We start from the raw sequence: 25117 nt of genomic DNA, 5'->3' as shown, positions 1-25117 counted from the left end.
CTTAAAAATGTATATTCAGAACTATGATATTAGAGACCTGAAAAGATTGTATGGTTCTAATATGTACTTCAAGATATGCTTAATTGTTAATTAGTAGACTCCAATGTTGGCATCTATATACCTGTATTTCACAGAGGGATGGTGCAAGAGAAAGTGAGAGAGAGAGAGAGATTGAATGACAATATTAAATTTTAATTGACCATCTGAAGTGGGACGATAATGCACCATTAATAGAAGTCTAACTTGATAAGCCATAGAGTCAGTGATATTATAAAACATAATTATAAATATTACCCATATACACACAATAGTCTTGCTGCATTTACTAAAAAGTGATTTTCTTATAACTCAAATGTGTCCCTTTGAACTGCCTCAGCTGCAGATGAAGACAGGGTGGGGGTGGGGGACGCAGTTGCTGTGCTTCTCCGCAGAGGCACGATGAGGCTGAAATCTTTCGTCAATATTCTACTGTATCTTCTTTAGTGATTTTTTTGAATGTAGCTTTTTTTCAAAGTATAATTGAAATATAAAATTGTAAGAATCCTTGTACAATACTGTACCTTTTCATCCAAGGCCTTGTGGTGCTCAAACAAAGATTTCAGTGCCTTGAGAACCTCAACTTCACTGGAAACTCCCGAGGGGGACTGGGCTTGGCGCTTTACCACCGTCATTCTCAGTGACCTTTCATGTCGGGACACAAGGCACTCCAAATGCTCCAGCAACAGCTATTGGGTTTAACAAGAAATATAATGATCTTATAGATGAGTCACCAATACTTAAAAACGACTTCAACCTTAAAAGAATGTAGGTTCACAATTCCCAATCTAATGATAACCACAGGTTTATTATAGGTAAACAGCAAAGAAATAAAACTTGTGTCAAAACCAGGGTTCATAAAATACATTAAAAGTAAACATGTAACTGAATTTAAAAATATAATGTAGCCCTGGCCGGTTGGCTCAGTGGTAGAGCGTCGGCCTGGCGTGCGGAAGTCCTGGGTTCAATTCCCGGCCAGGGCACACAGGAGAAGCGCCCATCTGCTTCTCCACCCCTCCCCCTCTCCTTCCTCTCTGTCTCTCTCTTCCCCTCCCGCAGCCAAGGCTCCATTGGAGCAAAGATGGCCTGGGTGCTGGGGATGGCTCCTTGGCCTCTGCCCCAGGCCCTAGAGTGGCTCTGGTCGCGGCAGAGCGACGCCTGGAGAGGCAGAGCATCGCCCCCTGGTGGGCAGAGAGTCCCCCCTGGTGGGCGTGCCGGGTGGATCCCGGTTGGGCGCATGCGGGAGTCTGTCTGACTGTCTCCCCATTTCTAGCTTCAGAAAAATACAAAAAAATAAAATAAAATAAATAAAAATATAATGTAAATTTTATGTATTCTTTTAGAAAATGTAATCATTTCGGTATGGATTCAATAGAAGTAAAGCATAACATAATATGTGTGACCCAGTATGAAAATTATTAAAGAATATTATGCAATGGATAATAATTTTGTTAACAGCGTTTAAAGTCAAAGCTAATTTCATTTAGATTTGATTATTTAAAAAATTTTAATTGAAGTAAATCAACATAATCATCACATGTCTTTAAATGCAATTATAATGATAGTCACATGTTTTGTACTGATTATAGTGATAATCACAATCACATATTGCTATAGTAATTATAGATAATCACTCAATGATTTTATGTACAATTAATTCCTAAAATACATCATGGAAAATGTATGCGATCAACTGGAATATAATAACTGAGATTTATAATAGTCATTTTGGGAAAAAACAGTTAAAAGACATGTTTTTAATCATTTTTTTCTATTTACAGTTGACATACCATATTATACTAATTTCAGGTGTACATACTTTTTAAACTGAGTGATCTACAACCTGCATGTACCCCAAGTGGCCTCTGGGGCTGTGACAGAGGTCAGGGACAGATAACAGTCTAGAGAACAGTGCTTCAGTACATGTCAGGCTCCGTGCCGTGACATTTCCCAGAGAAATTTTACTCTTAAATGATTTGTAACTTGTCATATCACCTTTGCTGCATTTTATAAGGAAATTCTGCCACTAAAAACAAAGCTATATGAAAAGAAAATTAAAAATAAAACAACTACTGGGTTAAGTTATCAATTATTAAAATTTTTCTATTGAAGAGCAATACTTGACCAGTGAGTTTTGTGGGAGGGCTTTTCAGAAGGATGGTGATAGCACAGGCCCACAAACGGTGTCCATGCAAAATCAAGCAGAACTTACTTTATTCAAATGAGGAAAAAAAGCAAATAAAAGGTACTGGGGTGAAAAGAAAACAATTTTCTTATTTTATAGGATTATTTTCTAAAGCTTACACTGTAACAAAAACTTTTGGTTTTCACAATGTCACAGTTAGATTCAATGTCACATATTATTATCACATTTATTAGTGCTTAATAAGTTAATTTCTATACATTTACTGTTTTTAATTATGGTTCAAAATGTCAGAAAACTTTGCCATGTCATTGGCATAAAAGAACACACCCTATAACCTAATCATATATAGACCAGTAGAAACAAGTCATATTTAATGGTTAACATAACAGTAATAAAAATTCCATATTAAGATGACACAATTATTAATATTTCAAGGAGTTTTTCTTTTATTTATCAACCTCTGGTTATATTCATGGTGTTTTATTCTTGAATTCTATAGCTACATGTATTCATTAAATCCAAGCTGTTTCATGTAGGTTATGTGGAACTATATGGACTTAACCCTGCCTATTTCCCCAACATCAGCTGGTGTTAGTCTTTCTCTGGCAAAGTATGCTCTAAGCACACCAGCTTATTCTGATTCCTCGGTATGCCACACATTTGTGGATGTTGTACTCTCTGCCTAGAATACTCTTCCTTTGGCACCTCATTTGGCCAGCTCTTTCTCATTCTTTAGTCTCGGTTTAAACATCACCCTCTTAAAGAAAGATTTGCTTACTACTCTATATAAAGCTGGTCTCTCTTCCCAGCCTCCGTCATTCTCTATGTGAATCTCTTGCTTCATTTTTTCATAACATAACATGATGTATAATTTCTTAAGAAGTTTCACTATATTTTATTGTTTCCTCACTGAAATATAAACTATGAAGGTAGGTACCATGTCTGTCATGATAATTTTGTTCTCTATATTTGGATATTGACTACATTCCTAACATCTATAGATATGCAATAAGTATTTCTTGGGTAGATACATGTCAGTATTACTGTTGTTTCGAATTTTGATTTGGAAAAGCATATGATAAAATTTGAATTCTAGAGTTCACATTTGTGTTTCCCCAAATCTTTTGAACATACTCATCATATTTAATAGCTCCCCACATTCTGAATGCTATCATCTTCAACAATATAGGATTCAAGAAACATTTCTCAGTCATGTCTACCACTAGGTGGCAGATATGTGACTTAAGGACCAGCCAACCAGAACCTCACGCACAGGCAGATTCTGCTTGGGTCAGAGGAGGCAATGTGGGCATGGGCTACACATTACTGGGACTAGGGGTCAGTGGCGTAGCGAACGTAACTGGCGTCCAGGGCACGATACTTTATTGGTGCCTCCCTCCCCTTCTACTACACTTTTCTTTTCAAATGGAGACCATGTGGTGCCTCTCTGCGAGTAGCGCCCAGGGCATGATACACCCCCTTACCCCCCCCCCCCCCGCCTTGGCTACGCTACTGCTAGGGGTGTGAGGAAACCTTACAAGATTAAGAACTGTGGGGTTAGAAATTGTGCTTGGAAGCGCTATTTAGAGATTTCTTCTATACCTCAATTTCTTGATTACGACAGCTAAGTTGCACTGTTATGTGCTACTAGAAACTCTCATCTACATACTAACAAAACCAAATTATTTTTATTAATATAAACTAAACTCCTTATGGGCTTAATTTAATTTATCCTGAATATTCATTAATACCTAGGAAAATATTGTATATAATTTGTTTAGTACATGATGATTTAAATTATTAATAAATGTAAATTATCTAGCCTGGAGAATGTGGCCAAAAATGTTCTAATGTAGCATGTTTCTATGGCTTTTAAGCTTATAAATGAATATAAATTAAAAATAAAGAAGAACTTATCTAAGATACCACTAACAATCTGCTAATTTTTTTTCTGGGAGCCATAATTTAGTCTAATATTTATTAAAGATTGCAGAGGTCTACTCAAAAAAATTGCAGGGACTATATGTATAGCCATTAATCCCATGTTAGAATTCACTTTAAATGACTTACATAGGTATACAAAGAAACATATATCATACATGCATATACACATAGAGAATCATGGAAACTTGAACTCAATTTCTAAAACTATACATCTTCCTATTAAATCCGAGTTCAACATAACCTTATGCAATTTAGCTTCTATAGCATGGTCGTAACACAACATTATCATCTGAAAATGAAAACCTTCAAATGATTTGCTTTCATGTTCAGCCTACTTTATCTTTTAATTTCAAATACTGTTTACAGTCCCCTGTGTTTCTTCTGTGTATGTTTGGGTCTTACATTATAATAGCTGTTGGGAAAACATTATGTCCTACCTTATTCACTCATATATTTATTAAATCCTATCATAGCATGTTCATAAATAGGCATACATGCACCCACATATGCATATACATGTATCTTTATCTGCTTTTCACTGCTAGTGTCTTCTTTTTCCTTGATTGGATTGTATTTTCTAGTCATTATGGAAATGTATATATTTGGAGGAAGTTTACTAATTTGTGTAGACAGGTTTGTGAAAAACAGGAAGCTTTTCTTTAGTAATAGCTGATGTATGACTGTATGTGATCATTTATATAATTCCCTTAGATCAAAATAAAAGTAACTCTGTACCACAATAAATTTCATTAAAAAATGAATGTTTTAAATTATCTTTAATTTGAATAGAAGACAAATAAGTATGAGTTTGTGACCCATGAAATGGAATTACACCTTTATTAATTCTAACTGACTTTTCAAATTGTTAGCTTCTTTTTCAAAGTCATGCAATTGCTACATTCTTAAACATTGTCAATGATATAACCATTCTTTGCTATCTTTAGCCACAAAAACAGTGGAAACAGTTCCAAAACAAGACTTCTCTACTCTGATATTAAGAGATAGTAAGTATATTAACATTTTTGGTTTTCTTTTACCTTTTCATTAATTCAGATAATTCTGGAAAAAACATGGTAAATTTTAGTAGACAATTTGAGTAAGTTAAAATAACAGTAGAAATAAATTATTTTCTGTAAATATAACTTTGTCTAAGTATGCTCAGAAAAGTTTTTAAAATGACAATTCTTATCACTTTTTAATATTATATTAATATGGAAATATTAAACAACAAAACCTGTTTAAATGTTTCTGTAAATACCCACTATAATTTTGGTACAATCAAGAATAACATTGGGATGATTTTACTTAGATGTCCTCAATTTAAGTACTTGAGGCAGCTGGATTTATGAGAAACTCTAATGATTACCTTGATTTCTTTTATTCATTCATATTTTGGGGCAGGGGAACAGGTGTTTCTATCATGACAGAATGATAAATGGCCAAAATTTTCACCTCAGACATCACAATAAATACCTAGTACATTATTTTCCATACAATTGATGCAAAATAAATTGCTTGAACAGATTAGGAATGAATTCCAAAAAAGAATTAAACAAACTCTGTTGCTGTTTTTTTTTCTTAAACACAATTCCTTGTACCACATATGATTTGTGAATGACATAGGAATATGATTTCTTAAATACATAGCCTGTGGTTAAGCTGAGCAGTGGATTCCCTGGTTGTCTTACTTCTAAGTTATGTGGCTTGAGGCAAGTTATTTACTATGTTCACCTTCGGTTCAATGGGGAAAGTGGGATTGCCATAAGGATAAGTGGGTTAAACACATGAAACACTTAGAACAGGGGTCAGGAATCTTTTTGGCAGAGAGAGCCATGAACGCCACATATTTATATTTTAAAATGTAATTCCGTGAGAACCATACAACGACCCATGTACATTACACATTATCCAATAAAAATTTGGTGTTGTCTCGGAAGACAGCTGTGATTGGCTCCAGCCACCCGCAACCATGAACATGAGCAATAGGGAATGAATGGATTGTAATACATGAGAATGTTTTATATTTTTGTTATTATTTTTTTTATTAAAGATTTGTCTGCGAGCCAGATGCAGCCATCAAAAGAGCCACATCTGGCTTGCGAGCCATAGGTTCCCAACCTCTGACTTAGAAAAACATTTTGCACTTAATTGATTTAGCTATAATATTACTACCATTATTATTACTTGATATATTAAATAAACTTTATTCATTCAACTCCAACTGAAACGTCTGTTTTCTATTTGGAAGAAGGTGTAATTTATTCAAATATCAAATAGGAGGACCCTTTCTGATTTATTGTTTTTGATAATACTGAAAATTAAAGCAAATTACTCTATCCACTTATGAATACTCATTGTGGAATGTCTTGTTATTATTATCTCCATCCATATATTAACTGCTCAAGTTAGAAGGTAAAGAGTCACAAGTTTGAGAACCCCGGAAACTGAAATATGTAAATTCACTTTAAATACTTTAAGCTTTCTCATTATCTAATACCAATTTTCTTCAGGCGTGAGAAGAAAATACTAGCTGTTACTTTTTCTCCATGACCAATAAGTAGGTGTTTATAACAAGAAGAAAAATATAACATGAAGAAGAAAAAACTATTATATAAAATCTATAAAACTGTTATATTTAGCAACATTTAATATGGCCTTATCAGGGAAGAGAGAAAATTCATCTAAGTCTTAGCTCTGGATACTTTTGTGTGGTGGAGGACATGAGAAGTGGTTATGAAACTTAGGTAGTTGTTATATAATTAATATTTTGCACAAGGAAGGTTTCATAAATCTGTTTTTCTTTGACATTTCAATAACAAAAATCCTTAACATAAATGCTTTTTTCCCCCTTATTTTCCAAGAGAGAGGAGGGGAGAAAACAAATTCCTACATATCCCCCAACTGGGATCCATCCAGCAACTCCAAGTCTGTGGGGCCAATGCTTGGTCAGTCTGGGGCCATGCTCACAACCACGCTATTTTTAGTGCTTAAGGCAGAGGCTCCACAGAGCCTTCCTCAGCTCCCAGGCCAATGTGTTAGAACCAATCAAGTCATGGCTGTGGGATGAAGAGAGAGAGAGAAAAGAGGAAAAGAAAGGGGTGGAGAAGCAGATGGTCACTTCTCTTGTGTGCCCTGACCAGAATTGAACTGAGAACATTCACACACCAGACCAATGCTCTACCACCAAGCCAACCAGCCAGGGACTCCACATAACTGCTTTAAAGGAAGGTATAAAAATGTTTTCCAGGTTGGGGATGGGTGAGAAAGGTAAAGGAAATTAAGAAATACAAATTGCCAATTATAAAAATAGTCACAGCGTTGTAAAGTACAGCATAGGGAATATAGTCAACAATACTGTAATAACTATGAATGTGGCACACGAGTACAAGACAGGTTGTGGTGATGACTGCATATGGTATATAAATGTCTAATCACTATTTTGTACACCTGAAGCAAATATCGTTATGTCAACAATAATTTTAAGATAAATTCAAAAAGAAAGAAAAATGTATTCCGAGTTTATCCATGGTTTCAAAGTAACTTATTCATGTTTAAAATCAATGACTTCAATTTCCTAATTATTATTAACTTATCCTAATGGAACTTAATATTTTGTATTTTGCTTACAATGACTCCTGAATAGGTATTTCAAATAGTGCTGGCCTTAGTTCTTTTATTGCCCAATGTTCCTTTACAGATACAATAGCCATGAGTACTTCTGGGCCTCTTGGGTGTAATATGATGAAAACGGTGGATTCTATCCCCAGATCTCCTAGTTCTCTGAAATTAGTCATAATCAAGAAGGAATAGGAAAGAGGGATTGAGCAAAAAAAAGAGAAAAAAAATTATGCACACAGACAGCAGTGGGTGGGGGGCAGTGAAGGAAGGTTGAGGAGGGTATGGGGGGACAAATGTTGACAATGGAGGCTTGACTCTGGGTGGTGAACACACAGTAGTACAGTGTACAGATAATGTGCTGTAGCATTGTGCACCAAAAACCAGTATAATTTAGTTAGCCAGTGTCACCCTAATAAATTCAACAAAAAGGAAAAAAAAAATAAAGAAGAAATGACCTACTCCATACTGTGGCAGTCTACTCTTAGGCAATATCTCATCTCAGCTGTCATAAATCTTTGCATTTTCTCATGGATTTAACTTGAATGGCTGTGCTGGTGGCCTTTTGGTTAAGGGTACGAGATCTGGAGTGATTCTGCCTTAGCTTTGCCTCCCTTCTTTATTACTGTGTGACTTCTGGCGAATTATCTGTCCTTTCCTGAGCTCAGCTGCCTCATTTGGAGATGGGGTTCATAATAACATCTCCCACACAGAGCTGTGGACAGGGGTAATGAGGCTGCAGAAAGAAAGGCTGCATAAAGCAGAAATACATACACAGTAACAGAGTTTTTGTGCATTTTAAGAATGAGAAATAGTTAAAAGCTACCTGGAGGTTTGCATCTCCCTCCATTTTCAGTGTCTGGCTCCTACTTTTACATTTAGCATATTGTGCTGCATCAGGGAATATAGCCAAAAGTGTTAAAATAGAAAAGAGTGGCCTGACCAGGTGGTGGCACAGTGGATAGAGCATCAGACTGGGACACAGAAGACCCAGGTTCGAAACCCTGAGGTTGCCGGCTTGAGCATGGGCTCATTTGGCTTGAGCACAGGCTCACCAGTTTGAATGCGAGGTCGCAGGCTTGAATGTGGGGCCATAGGTTTGACCCCATGGTCACTGGCATGAGCAAAGGATCACTGGCTTAGCTGGAGTCTCCCCAGTCAATTCACATATGAGAAAGCAATTAATAAACAACTAAGGTGTTGCAACTATGAGCTGATACTTCTCATCTCTCCCCTTTCTTGTCTGTCTGCCTGTCTCTCTCTCTCTGAAAAAAAAAAAAAAAGGGTGATATGGGGCAGAATAAATTTCATGGCAGAAATAAACTTTCAATTTGGATGAAAAAAAATTGTGTAATTAAATTACACAGAGAAAGAGAAAGAAACAGAAAGAAATAATTTGTCTCCTAATAACATGATCTCGGCTGCTCGATATGTCTTATCTGAGGCAGTTCATGAGACCATCTCGTCACAGTCTCAATGCAAACTAATTCCTGTGTGCACCCTTTGTGAATTCCCTATACCACAAAACAAGCCCCTGATAAAAAAGGGATAAACCAAGTTTGATCATATAACCATTGTTCCTGTAATGGTATCTCATTAGAGGCACAAGCTCACTGTGAAGCTGTCATTTTATTCCTCTCTAAGACCAAGTATAAAATAAATGAATCCATTAAAACTATACCTTATTTTCTCAGCGTTAATCTGTTAGCTCACTAACATTTAAAATATTTTTTACCTACTTCATGTAAAACTGAACTATATCTACACAAAGGTAGTTTTCTTTATGGTTTTTAGTAGAAAAACTGCTCTCCTATGGTTTTTAGTAGAAAAAATTTGTAGGCATTATACAATTTATATATTTTATAAAACTTAGTGGCTTCTTTATAACTAGAAAGTACAGCATCTTTCATCAAATTCTGAACTTTAAAGTTCAATGCCATGAGGTTGAAATCATATGTAGGTTTCCAAGAGCAGTATATAGTAAATTCCATCAGTTTCATGAAATCAGAATATGAAAAATCTTCTAAAACAGAAAAAGTGGTGACTCTTTTAACTAGGAGATATCTGTTACAGTGCCTTTACATTTTAACACATAGAAAAATTTCTTTAAATAAACAAATATTTTTCTGGGTGAGGTGAGAACCAGTGCCATGACACTCGCTCACAGTACTTCACAACTGAAACTCACGCTTCTCTCTCAAACCTCTCCTGCTTGCCCACGCCAGCCTCCGAGGTATTGGGCTCCAGCTCCAGTACAACAGTTTGAAAGTTTGCAATTCTATATTGAAATTCAGCCTTTTCTTTCAAAATGGAAAAATAACAAAAGGCCAAAAGGAATAAGAACATTTTCTAAGGCAACATAGTGATTAAGTAGCCAAGACTATAATTTAAGTTTCCTGTCTTCCTGTTCTGTTTTATAGTAAATTGTTCTTTAGTTAAGTAATAGAGTAGAAGTGATGTCTGCGTGAAGTCTTCCTACGTTTTTAAATGTTTACTTTTTGTGCACATATGAGAGATAAAGAACTAAAATGTAGATGTATTAATTCTAAGTAGAGATACTTTTATACTTACTCTCGTGTTGTTTCTTTCAGCTTTAAGTTCAGAAATTTCTTCTTCCTTTTCTAGAAGTTGTTCCCTACAGGCATTTAATTCTTTTGTCAGTGCAGCAAATTCCTAAAAGGGGAATAAAAATATTTGAATATACATTTCAGATATTAAAATATATATATTTCAGCAGGAATTTTAAAAAATCATAATCTGGCCTTGTCCAGTTTGCTCAATGGTAGAGCATCAGCCTAGCCTTTGGAAGTCCTGGGTTGGATTACCAGTCAGGGCACACAGCAGAGGTGACCGTTTGCTTCTCCACCCTCCCCTTCTTCCTTCTCTCTCTCAATCTCTTTCTTCCCCTCTTGCAGCCAAGGCTCAATTGGAGCAAGTTGGCCCTGGATGCTGAGGATAGCTCCATGACCTCTGCCTCAGGCACTAAGAAGAGCTTGGCTGCTGAGCAATAGAGTAATGCCCCAGATGGTCAGAGCATTGCCCTTTAGGGGGCTTTCCAGGTGGATCCCAGTTGGGGTGCATGTGGGAGTCTGTCTCTCTCTCTCTGCTTCTGTTCTCTCACTAAAAACAAAAAACCATAATCTAAACTCTTGACTGTAAAGAATAAAAAAAACAAATCAATTGTTTGTCAATATGTATACATTGCTGTCATTAAATTAATTTCAATGCTCAAAAATGTTAATCCATGATATTAAATATATGCATTTTATTATAATAAGCTGCTTAGATGAGTGGATAAACTATATTTCAAAACATATCAGATATATCATACTGAACTTAACATTAGTATGATGACATATTAAGAATATAGAATAATTTAGGCCCTGGCCGGTTGGCTCAGTGGTGGAGCGTTGGCCTGGTGCGTAGAGGTCCTGGGTTCGATTCCCAGCCAGGGCACACAGGAGAAGCACCCATCTGCTTCTCCACCCTCCCCCTCTCCTTCCTCTCTGTCTCTCTCTTCCCCTCCTGCAGCGAGGCTCCATTGGAGCAAGGATGGCCCGGGCGCTGGGGATGGCTCCTTGGCCTCTGCCCCGGGCACTGGAGTGGCTCTGGTTGCGACAGAGCGATGCCCCGGAGGGGCAGAGCATCACCCCCTGGTGGGCGTGCCGGGTGGATCCCGGTCGGGCATATGCGGGAGTCTGTCTAACTGTCTCTCCCCGTTTCCAGCTTCAGAAAAATACCAAAAAAAAAAAAAAAAGACAATAGAATAATTTAAATTTGACTCATTTTGTTAACCATTCAAAAAATATATTACATTTTTATTTCTATAGAGCAATTTCCCAACTGTATATCCTAGATCATCAAATAAACAAAAAATAACACCAACACCAACTAAAGCAACTCTACTAAAAGGGCTAATTAGAAAATAAGAAATTCATTTATTTGATAACAAGAAGCAGAAAGACAATGTACCTCTTGCAAAATAATAAATAAACATCAGACTTGATGATAATGTTATCTGAGTCTTTTGTTAATTTATGCATAGCTTTCCTTGTGAAATGTAAGCTCTGTATGAAAGGGGACTTTCACTTCTCTGCTACACTCCCAAAGCCTACGGCATGGGGTGTGTGTGTGCTGAATTATTATTTTTTTCCAGTGAATAAACATGGGCCATGTTGTTACAAAAATTTGTAAGTTTTTGTGTATTCTTTTATGTGACAAATGACAGTTTCGAGGAATCTTCAATGGCTTCCTCCCCTCAAATGGGAACAGCTATTACAAGGCATAAATAGATTTATAATTGTGAATGTATGAAACAGTTAATTTTTGTAGTATTATTAATTAATATTGTATTACTTTTATATGAACAACTGTAAACCTACTTTATGATAACCTGTATATGATATGGGTAATTTTACTACTAAGCAGAGTTTAGACATTAAAAATTACTTTAAAAAAAGTTCAAGAAATCTAATTCAACTATTCTGCTACTCTTAGAAGCAAATTTTATTTTAAAATATTTTTTTAAAACAATAAACAGATCCATATTTTTCATTAAATCATTTAGATCGGTTCTTAGTAATAAAATTGATGCTTGTCAAATATTTAAGTATTTAGGAAAACTTAGGTGCAGGCTGAGAAGGCACTGTCAGAAGATCCCAGAACAAAACAAAACCAAAATGGGAGAGATAGGTTGCTTAACCTAACCTCCACCAAGGCAAATGTAGTATAAAGTAAGTGACTGTGATGATGATGCAAAGATGGGAAAGGCTGAGGGTTTATATTTTTGCTTGCTTCAAAGCACTTATAGTATTTTGCTTAGTTTCTCTGAGTGGCTTCAACCCCAGTGGGCAGTTCAAGGCCATCAGAGTAGATTTAGAGTTTAAAATCAAGATGAAAGTGTCCATTGTTATGTTAGGGCTGGCATTACAGAAAATGGTTTTCTCCCCTAAGTGCTGCCTGCTTAACTGCTGCTGATAGTCTCTGACATATTATTTAAGTGAGGAGTATAATTAAACAAGTAGAAAACAATAAGCATTTCCATAGAAATGAAGCCATATATAAACTGCATAGTTTTGTGGGGAAAAGAAGAAAATGACAAGTATTCCTTATTGTGTATTATTAATATATAGTCATTTAAATGTAATCCTATACATTTATAAAACATAAATCAAATCTGTATACATAACATCAATTTTAAGCAGCATATATCTGGGTTGATTTTTCTGAAGATTTAGCTTGCTATCTATAGAAAGATAAAAAATCAAGAGGAATTGGATGTTTCTAGGTGATGAAATAATAAATGATCTATGTATTTCTATTATCAAACTAACAATAGAGAAATATGCTTTTATGCATTGAGAATAAGAGAAACTATAACTCTATAAGTGCAATCAGGTATTCAAAACTGCGTGCTGATGTGTCAATGTTGTTCATCAATTGTAAGAAATGGACCACTTGACAGAAATCAGTCACAATGCTATTGGTGACAGATGCTCTTCATTTTTTATTCATTATCATCACACTGACTATAAGCAAGTTATTTAGTGACTCCATGAATGAAAATCAGACTTACTCTTATTGACTAAATTCTTAGCAAATTTTAAGCATTACTTTTTCATTTATTAGCTCATCTTGCTCTCTAAGTAACCAGTGATGGAGTCTCATTCCCATTTTTTAGCAGAGGAAACTGAATTACTAAGAATTAAGTCCAAGCCCATGAAGAAAGCCATTGAGAGTGAGTTAGGCTGTAAACATAGTCCTCCAGACTATTTGTTTAGTGCTTTTCCTATATACCATTTTGACTATAGCTGTTCATCAAATTTATATGATTTGAATTTAGAATACATTTAGCAATACTCTTTTCCTTTATCTCAAGAATTAGATAACCACCACTAATAATCACTTTGCATGATCCTTCTTAATTAGTCCAAAGGGAGGGTGGGGAACTAGGAGGCCCAAGGCAGGGTGTTCCTTCAATGCAGAGCAGAAAGTACTAGACAAGCACATTCTGCATATCAGGGTCTGCATGGAGTTAATTACCAAATGATTTTACACTTTTCTTCAAATATTTCTCTATCTACTTTTCCATTCTTACTGTCAAAAATTGAGTTTTATATCATTTTTCATGAGACAATAACAGCAAATATAATTAACATTGATTGAGTCCTTATAATAGGACAAGTATTCTGTCAAGCAATGTATAGTGATTATCTCATTAATCCTAATAAAACCCTGAAAAAAATACAGTGTCTCACTAACCAAAACTATATACTGTTATCATATAATCCAGAAATCTCACTCCTTGGTATTTACCCCAAAGAACTGAGAACTATCTACACAAAAACCTGCACCTGGGTGTGTATATCAGCTTCATCCATAATTGCCAAAACTTGGAAGCCACCAAGGTGCCCTTCAGTTGGTGGACAGATAAATAAACCGTGCTGTATCCAGACAATGAAAATACTATGCAGTGCTAAAAAGAAATGAGTTATCAAGCTAGGAAAGAAATATTTGGAAACCTTAAATGCATATTACTAAGTGAAAGAAAATAATCTGAAAAAGGTTACATTCTGTATGATTCCAACACTATGGTATTCAAAAAGAAAAAAGAAAACTATGGAGACAGTAAAAGGATCAATGGTTGTGAGAAATGCTGCTCTTGGGGTGGGAAGATAGACAAACACAAAAGATTTTTAGGACAGTTGAACACTCTGTATGACCACATGACGGATACATGTCATTATACATTTTTCAAACATACAGTGGTCCCTCGTCTTTTGCAGGGGTTAGGTTCCAGAATCCCCCCACAAAAGGCAAAAATCCACAAAGTCGTGACCTTATATTTATTTTATTATTTGTATATATTTTAAGGCTTTGTAAACCTTCCCCACACTCTTATAAACCTTTTCCACACTCTTATAAACACTTCCTATGCTCTTAAAAACTTTCTACACTCTTAAGCTTACGTAATTTTAACAACATATAAAATTCTATATGGGTACTCACCAGCGAATATACTACAACTTGAATGATGATGATGATGAATTAGCTGTGCAGTACTGATGACAATGAAGGTGATGACGATGAGATGAATGTACTGCACAGCCAAGAAGAGCGTTACAATATATAAAAATACCTATATATGGCAAAATCTCGCGATATAGCAAAAAATCCACGATACAAAATTAGAGCTATACAATTTAAATATCCACAATACAGTGAGATTGTGAAAAGTGAACCACAATATGGCGAGAGATGACAGTATACAGGGCAGGGTAAAGGTAAGTTTACAGTTGTTTGTATAGAAAAAATACAATGATTAGTAAATGTAATATAATAATAAACTCTGTGTTTCAGGTACTCACAACTGTAAACTTACTGTTGCCCACTCTGTAGAATGTGCAACACCGAGAGTGAACCATCATGTAAACTATGGACTCTGCGTGATGATTGTGTCAATGTAGGTTCATCAGTTATAAGGAATGTACCACTCCGATGGGCGGGTGTTTTTAATGAAGGAGGTTGTGAATGTGTGCTTACAGGGGGTAAATAAGAAATCTCTATACTGGCCCCTCCATTTTGTTGTGAATCTAAAACTACATTAAGAATATAAATATTTTTTAACTCTCACTGAGGCCTAAAGGAGTTAAGATACATCCCCAGAGCAAGACACTTAGTCCATGGTGTATGTAGCTGAGTTTAGAACTCAGACTATCTATGTCATACTGAATGAGGATGATAGGTTGTCTTTTTCTCTCTGAATCATAAGCTCCCTCTTTCCAATTTGTCCTTCTTTTGGTCTTTGTAAAAATTATATATTTTCAAGATAGCAAAACTTTCTAGAGCTTCAAATAGATTAAACATAAACAAACTTTAATTTTTAAAATTTGAATCATCTACATGGCCCTTTCAAAAATAATTAGCTTTATTTCTTACTGAACAATAACAACTGGGTACACAATATAATCAACAGTTCAAATGTTATAGAGATGTTTACCTGAAACTTATGTACTCTTATTGATCAATGTCATCTCACTAAATTTAATTTTCTAAATGAAATTTTTAAAAAAGAACATTTTTTTTGAGAATCATTTTTTGAGCAGGAACAATCTGCTTTGCCCTGATCTTAGCAATTTATATGATTATTTAATCTCTTTCCTATTTGGAAGATAAGGGTACTGAAGCTTAGCATGAATAAATATGTTGCTCAAAGTCACATAGTTAAAAATAATACACCCTGGTTCTAAAACTCTTTAATATCTGCAACACTGACTCATTCTGGCCAAAAATGACAAGCTATCAAATTACTCAACTGTATAAAGTATACAGATTTATCATTCCTCTCTAATTATCCATCCATATGTACACTATTTATTAAGCACCTACTACCTATTAGAGCCTTGCTAGGTACTAAAGATACAGAGATAACTTAAATATAGTTGTTGCATCTGACCCCCAAGATCTTTCATAATTCACATCTGAGGCACATTAAGAGTCTCCATCATTAACAAGCACTCAAAACTCATCACCAATGTCCTGCACACAAAGTAATATTAACGCTTAAATACACTGTTGACATATAGATGATACCGACAGTCTAAAACTTTTTTATTGAAAGGTGTATTTTCTGCACCTATCAGAGATTATTTTCCCTGTTTTTATTTCTATCTTTCCATTTTCTCATCTCTTGTTTTCGTTGTCTTTCACATACTATTTCTTATACCTAAAATACTTTTGGCCATCCTGTCTGCCTCATTCCTTCTTAAAGCACCAACTTGCCCTGTTAATGCTTTATAATACCTGTTCAAAATCTATCAGTGCACTTACTGTATTGTTTTTATGTTAATTGAATTATGTATTCATCTCTTTCAAGTAAACAGCATGATCCTTTAAGGTAAGTTTATTTTCTTGTTTATCTTTATATCCTTAGGACTTCTCATAGTTCTGGAAAAATTATATACACTTAACAAAGTTTTCTTGTAACAATAAGTAAATGGATCACTTTCCCTAAATTTTTCTACTTTGATAACAAAACAATATTTAAAAGGTATAATTAAGAAGAGTTATTTGTTTTTCTGAGTGAGATTAAAATTTGCTCAATATATAACATGTTTTATAGCTGTTGTTTTTGTCTACATCTGAAATATTATACTATACTATATTCTACACAATAATGGCATTATTGTCTTCTATGTTTTATTTGCATTTACTATTGCTCCCAATACTTTGTGCATTCAGATTTATCATTTGTTTATTGGATATATTATATTGGTCTTATTCATTCCTAAAATGAAAATACATATTTAACCCATGTTATTTCTCTACTCTTTTTTCCCCTCAAAATATAATCTAAAGAATAGTATTTCCACAAGATTCCCAGAAAAGAAATTTATAATCAAGTAGATTTTGAAAATAATGAATGCTAACTTTCACTCTTGGACATCCACTACAGGTATCAGAATATAAAAGATTCTGAGGAAAGTTGGTTTTGTGATCAAGAATTGGAATAAAATACCTAGGAATAAACATAACAAAGAATGTAAAAGACTTATACAATGAAAACTATAAACCATTGTTAAGGGAAATCGAAAAAGACATTATGAGATGGAAGAATATTCCTTGTTCTTGGTTAGGTAGAATAAATATAATTAAGATGGCCATATTACCCAAAGCGATATACAAATTTAATGCAATTCCCATCAAAATTCCAATGACATTTTTTAAAGAAATGGAGCAAAAAATCATCAGATTTATATGGAACTATAAAAAGCCCCGAATAGCCAAAGCAATCCTAAAGAAAAAGAACGAAGCTGGGGGCATTACAATACCTGACTTCAAACTCTATTATAGGGCCACGACAATCAAAACAGCATGGTATTGGCATAAAAATAGACACTCGGACCAATGGAACAGAATAGAAAGCCCAGAAATAAAATCACATATATATAGTCAAATAATTTTTGACAAAGGGGCCAACAACACACAATGGAGAAAAGAAAGCCTCTTCAACAAATGGTGCTGGGAAAACTGGAAAGCCACATGCAAAAGAATGAAGCTGGACTACAGTTTGTCCCCCTGTACTAAAATTAACTCAAAATGGATCAAAGATCTAAACATAAGACCTGAAACAATAAAGTACATAGAAGAAGACATAGGTACCAAACTCATGGACCTGGGCTTTAAAGAGCATTTTATGAATTTGACTCCACAGGCAAGAGAAGTGAAAGCAAAAATTAATGAATGGGACTACATCAGACTAAGAAGTTTTTGTTCAGCAAGAGAAATTGATAACAAGATAAACAGACAGCCAACTAATTGGGAAATGATATTTTTAAACACCTGCTCAGATAAGGGCCTAATATCCAAAATATACAAAGAACTCATAAAACTCAACGACAAACAAACAAATAATCCAATAAAAAAATGGGAAGAGGATATGAACAGACACTTCTCCCAGGAAGAAATACAGATGGCCAACAGATATATGAAAAGATGCTCATCTTCTTTAGTTATTAGAGAAATGCAAATCAAAACTGCAATGAGATACCACCTCACACCTGTTAGATTAGCTATTATTAACAAGACAGGTGATGGCAAATGTTGGAGAGGTTGTGGAGAAAAAGGAACCCTCATCCACTGTTGGTGGGAATGTAAAGTAGTACAACCATTATGGAAGAAAGTATGGTGGTTCCTCAAAAAACTGAAAATAGAACTACCTTATGACCCAGCAATCCCTCTACTGGGTATATACCCCAAAAACTCAGAAACATTGACTTGTAAAGACACATGCAGCCCCATGTTCATTGCAGCATTGTTCACGGTGGCCAGGACATGGAAACAACCAAAAAGCCCATCAATAGATGACTGGATAAAGAAGATGTGGCACATATACACCATGGAATACTACTCAGCCATAAGAAATGATGACATCGGATCATTTATAGCAAAATGGTGGGACCTTGACAACATTATACGGAGTGAAATAAGTAAATCAGAAAAAACCAGGAACTGCATTTTTCCATACATACATGGGACATAAAAGTGAAACCAAGAGACATTGATAAGAGTGTGGTGGTTACGGGGGGGAGGGAGGAGAGGGAGAGGGAAGGGGGAGGGGGAGGGGCACAGAGAGAACTAGATAGAGGGTGACAGGTCAATCTGACTTTGGGTGATGGGTATGCAACATAATTGAACTTTAAGATAACCTGGACATGTTGTCTTTGAATATATGTATCTTGATTTACTGATGTCACCCCATTAAAAATAAATAAAATAAAATATAAAAAAAAAAAAAAAAAAAGAATTGGGAACAACCAAATTTCCATCTATAATAAAAGATGAATTAAATAACCTACATACAAATAGTAGGTTATTATACAAAGAGCACAAAATAAATAGGTTAGATCTTTACTGTATGTGTGACAGAGACAGAGAAAGACAGAGAAAGAGACAGATAGGGACAGAGAGGAAGGGAGAGAGATGAGAAGCATCAATTCTTCGTTGCAGCTCCATAGTCTCCTTAGTTGTTTATTGATTGCTTTCTCATATGTGTCTTGACCGGGGGCTACAGCAGACTGAGTGACCCCTTGCTCAAGCCAGCTACTTTGGGCTCAAGCTGGTGAGCCATGTTCAATCCAGATGAGCCTGTGCTCAAGCTGGCAACCTCGAGATTTCAAACCTTGGTCCTCCACATTCCAGTCTGATGCTCTATCTACTGCGCCTCTGCCTAGTCAGGCAAATAGGCTAAATCTTTACAAAGCAACATAGAAATATTTCAAAATTATCATTTATAGCAAAAAAAAAAAGGTAAGAAACAGAACACAGTGTATGACACAAAGTATTGTCAGAAGCTTAAAACAGGGAAGGATATGTTAGAAGAAAACTTCATTTATACTTCACCATGTCTTAATTCAAAGGAGCTAAGTTTGCTATGAATCATTGAGACAGGAGTTGTAGATCAGTTACCAACCACAAATTATATTCAACCATTTCAGGCTAATCATTGTGTTCTGCAACCACAGTCTACCAAAATTCTTACTTTGCCTGAGGACCAAAATTACTTTCCCTCTTCTCTCTTTTTTCTTAGAATTTTAAAGAGTGGTCAGGACACAGTACTGTATAAGCACCCGCAGACTGAAAGGGATGTCCTGTTCTTTCTTAGCATGTACTCATTCACCCCCTTCTCTCTCTCTCACACACATACACACACTTTTGTATGCCCATTCCTTATGTATTGGGCACTAGTCTAAGTGCAAGGGAGAGAGGGCAGTGAAAGAAGCAAGTTAAAGAGTTCTTGCTCTCAGTAAATTTATATGTACTCAGGTCTTCACCATTCAATTTTTTTTATTCAGGAATGGGTCGTCTTTAGCTACAACAAGCCCCCTCAATTCTAACTCATTCAACTCATGATGTAGAGCATGATTTCCTTTAAAAAAAATAGAGCAAAATAAAGAGACTTTTTTCCTGTTAGTAGCTTAAAAAAACTGAAGGTGTCATTTCTTGTTAAGTAACCCCGTCATCTAATTTTCTTGTGCTTTTAATTATGAATTACAAGTCTCTTAAATTACATAAAACCTAAGGTTCCTAAATTTCAGCTCAATCCTCTGTGTTACTGCCCTTCCCCCTGGCCCAGCTCTTCCTCTTCTTAAGGTACTGTTTCTTGAGCACTTACAATAGGCCAGGGATGTTGTTAACTTTACATCTGTTATGTGATTTATTCATTACGGCAGAGAGACTTGGATAAAAGGGTTTAACTCTAGCAAGGATCAAGCTGGTCTTCGGAAATGATAGCGCTGGTATCCACATCCCTCAGGCCTCTCACAACCTGAGCGTAGTCCACTGGCTTTCATCTCAGCGGCGTTTCACCGTGCCTGCTAGTGAACTTAAGTGAGTCAAGTGGCCCGAGCTGCTAATATTTGAAATAACAGCCCTTAGGTCTGTTGATTATTCTCAGTCAGCTGGTAATATTTCAAATAATAGCCCTTAGGTCTGTTGGTCATTCTCAGTCAGTTTCATGCAAACAATCTTCTCCTGTTTTGGTCCCCACATTTGTTACTCTCAAAGTAAAAAATAAAAGGGCAAAATCCAATTTCCTCCGGTTGCTCTGCCTACTCAGATTCTGTAGCTGTAACCTGGTCAGAAGAGTGTACAGATCAGAGCTCCGTCTAGCCCTCCGTCCTCTTCTGTTCTCCTCCTGCCTCTTTCTGCCCAGAAAATCACACAGCCCGCCAGGCTGCCTTCAGACAGATGGAGAACATTCTATTTTTATTCATGTTTATCTTTAAGTCCGTTTCTGATATTTAATATTAAACACAGAAGGTCTGCAAAAGACTGTTAACTTCCCTGACTCATTATAGAATGATGTGCTAACTCGAGGAGGTTTATTATGTTTAAAAGGCCTGGATTTAACAGGTGAGCCCCCACCCCCCCACCCCCGAAAAGCACGTCAGGAGAAGCTGCAGCACAAGAGGGGAAAATCAACCTTTTAATTTCAAGTCATTGACACCAGACAGCAGTCTTCAAAGCAGTCTCTGACAGTCCGTTTATCATAATTACAATTTTAATACTTTTTCCCCAGCAATAAAACCTGCACTCTCTGATCTTGTGGGTCACTAGATTAATGACCCGACAGTGGCCTTATTTTCGCAGTGATCTATCTGCATCAGCAGAGGGTAAAGAGCGCGTGCGCAAACCAGCCTGAGAGAGAAGAGCAAGATAGAGGGTGAGCTGGATCCCGCTTCACCGAGCACCACCAACACCCTCCCCAGCCACAAAACAGCATCTTTTAAGTTTATTCTCCAACCATCTAACATTTGTGCAAATCAGAAATAGCTCTGAGGAAAGCATATGGCGTAGAAGCACGCTGACTTGACTATCTAGCGCTTAAATTAGACAAAATTAACTACTTCGAAATGCTTTTATAAGAACTTCCTTAGGCTATACCCCCGATTTACTATATTTTGGTGTCTTCTTGTTTGAAAATTGAACATTCTAATGCCATTTCTATTTGTGGTACTCAGTAGAAAGCTTCAGATTTTAAATCTATATGTTTTTCTATTAAATTGCACATAAATTTATGTATACAAAATACATACCTCCTACCATACACTATGGGACATACTTTCTAGAAGAGATTAATAACACGGATACTTAATTGGACAGATGAAAACAAAATAGTAAAAGACAATATATTCCTTAAATTATATATATATACATATAATATATATCATATATAAAAATCTGAGATATATATATCTCAGAATATTAGTTATAAATTCACAAGAGACTTTAGAAATTCAGATTTATAAATCATCTAGTTTGGAAAAAAAATCATTTGTTTTATAGAAATCCATACCCCACCCATATGTGGGTATGTCCATGTAATTGTTTTCTATATAATGTTATGTAATCGAATGCAATGTTAATGACCTCGGGTCTTATAATTGCCTCATAGACTTGCGTGAGCTCAGGGTAAGCTGTCATCCAAAATTACCGTGTGACACAGCGTGTCTCATGGTCAGTCCTGGACTAGACAGCTTGGAGGTAGAACTGCTTGCATAACTAATACAATTTGACAGGCACAACTGGGCTCCTAGAATTTCACAGAAATTGTTGAGTAAGGATGTAAAATATAAAGGAAAAATGCAATTTAAACTCCATACTAATATAATTTTGTACATCCTTGAGTTTTTTATGTATCCATATTATAATAAGAGAACTGTTTTGTCTTTTCCCTAAAACTACAATAGAAGATTATTTTAATGCATTAATAGTGATCTGAAGCATGCAAGTCTATTTAAAATTAAACATGCTACAATAGCCATTTTATAGTATGTGGACATAGGTATTCAATAACTTTTGTTTTAAAAAAAATCATGTAGTCAAGGTAACTGGCACCAAAAAGTAAAAAGAGTGAATGTTTGTTAAAATCAAATACAGGTGCTGCCAGGCAGCCTAAGGCTGACTGGCCATCAAGTCAGGCTCCTACCATACCTCGTTTATTATGCTCCCACTTAAAAGTGCTAACCTTATATCTTCTCCCCACTTTGCTATCCGGGCTGTAGTTTGTTAGTGCATGTACAGAGTTGCCCCAGGTATCAGCACTCTGTAACAGCAAATGTTAGAGTAGACTCATTTTTGTATCTGAATCCTAGAGAGCAGACAACGTAGTCATAAACTGGATGGGACTGTATTTAGAGGCAGGCTTGTTTTTTAGTATCCCAAAATCAACAGTATGACTTCCATGGGTCTAGGTACTTCTGCCTTTTTGGGCTCTTTCATTCATAAAAATATATATATTAGTCTGACCAGGTGGTGGCACAGTGGATAGAGCATCAGACTGGGATGTGGAGGACCCAGGTTCAAAACCCAGATGGTTAGCAGCTTGAGCACAGGTTCATCTGGTTTGAGCAAGGCTCACCAGCTTGAACCCAAGGTCGCTGGCTTGAGCAAGGGGTCACTCGGTCTGCTGTAGCCACATATGAGAAAGCAATCAATGAACAACTAAGGTGCCACAATGAAGAACTGATGCTTCTCATCTCTCTCTCTTCCTGTCTGTCTGTCCCCATTATCCTTCTCTTTGTCTCTCTCTGTCTTTGTCACACACACACACACATACACACACACACTATATATATATTTATATATTATATTTTACATATATATTATATATATAAACTATATTACTTCCTGATATAGAGATAAATATAATCTGGACTGTTTTATATTAATTTTTTTCTATTAATTTTAAAGGTAATTGAAACATTTTCATGGTCCCCAAAATGTATCGGGAACCTTAAACAGTATCTTCACTGTACCTAATGGGTAAATTGGCTTCATATTCTGCCTACTTCAGGGAGTCGTGTGTGCCATGGTCCAAACAGTACCAACTTCAGGGTGAACCAGAGCTAGTTTCATATCTAGGCCCAATAGTCTCATTTGACTTTTAAGCCTCAGTTGTCTTTCTGGCAAATGTAGGTATTGTGCCTTTGTATTGGATGCATGCTTGGTAAAAAAAATGGATTATTAGTCCATACAATTCAGTAGTCATGCATCTTGTTATTTATCCAAAAGAACTGAAAACTTAAAATTTACAAAAAATTCATACATACTGATGTTATAACAACTTATTCATAGCTGTCAAAACCTGAAGGCAGCCAAGATGTCCTGAAATAGGTGAGTGGATAAATAGACCGTGGTACATCTATGCAATGGAATAGTAATCAGTGCTAAAAAGAAATGAGCTATCAAAACATGAGAGGACATGGAAGAACCCAAAACACATATTACTAAATAAATAAAGCCAATCTGAAAAGGCTGGATACGATATGATTCCAACTATAAAACAGTCTGGAAAAATTAAAACTATAAAGACAGTGGTTCTCAGGGGTTGTGTCAAAAGGGATTGGGATAAATAGGTGGAATACAGAGCATTTTTAGGGCAGTGAATATACTCTGTATAATGCTCTAAAGACAGATAACTGTTATTATATATTTTCCAAAACCCATAGAAAGTATAACACCAAGAGTGAACCATAGTCTAAACTCTGGGCTTTAGGTAATAATAATGTGTTAATGTAAGCTTATAAACTATAGAAAATGTACCATCTGGTGAAGGATGTTGATAAGACGTGGGCTAGTCATGTGTGGGGCAGTTGAGACATAGAAAATTTATGTACATTCCTCTCAATTTTGATGTGAATCTAGACTGCTCTAAAAAATAGTCTTGAAGCACATTTTAAAAAATAAAGTACATTTAAAAAAATGAGATCCTTAATATAAATGTGACTAGCATTGTTCTTGATTAAATCAATGTCCAATAAATAGTATGCACTTAGTAAGTTCTGAGATACTTGCAGTTATTTTACATACTATTTCATTTTCTTCCAACACCCAATTTTCTCTATTAGAGTTGTACATTTTATTAGATACTTCAGGAAATGCAAAAATCATGCAGGTTTTTTTCCCCATTAATGGTAACTTAGGAATTACATACTGATTTAAATCACTTACATAAAACTTATTAAGTACCCTCCACTTTGGGCAGGAAGATCCTAATACCACTCCTAATAATAAATTGGGGACAGCATGATTGCTCTCAAGACTAATAGTACAGAAAAGAAGGCCCCATTGTATCATTAGCAGCCTAGCATATTGAAAATGGTTGATATTAATATGATAGAGTAAAAACACCCAGCATATTTTTATAAGAGAAAATGGCTTATGTGCCCCTTTGTTCCTTTGTACTTAGTAAATTTTTTCTGATCGATTTATTAGGTTTTTATTACCTAGAGCACATCAAATAACACTTGATGTTCTCTTATAAAAAGAAGGCATCATATTAGTGTCTACAAAAACAAGAACTATGAGAAAATT

General features: G+C 35.6%; 1 protein-coding gene across 13 annotated transcripts in view; it reads right to left on the bottom strand.

Moving 5' to 3' along the window:
• The window catches only part of PPFIA2 (PTPRF interacting protein alpha 2), a 505851-nt gene that overhangs the window by 173280 nt on the left and 307454 nt on the right, over positions 1-25117 (bottom strand). For all 13 annotated transcript variants that reach the window (XM_066368469.1, XM_066368476.1, XM_066368471.1 and 10 more), the window contains 2 exons: positions 10313-10414; positions 561-725 (listed from right to left, as the gene is read on the bottom strand). In XM_066368469.1, coding sequence (XP_066224566.1) covers positions 561-725; positions 10313-10414 — 267 coding nt within the window. The remainder of the gene's footprint in view (positions 1-560; positions 726-10312; positions 10415-25117) is intronic.

This window comes from Saccopteryx leptura, chromosome 2 (assembly GCF_036850995.1).
Source record: "Saccopteryx leptura isolate mSacLep1 chromosome 2, mSacLep1_pri_phased_curated, whole genome shotgun sequence".
NCBI classification, from domain to species: domain Eukaryota; kingdom Metazoa; phylum Chordata; class Mammalia; order Chiroptera; family Emballonuridae; genus Saccopteryx; species Saccopteryx leptura.
Note: the sequence above shows the minus strand (reverse complement) of the source record. Positions and strands in the feature narration are given on the sequence as shown.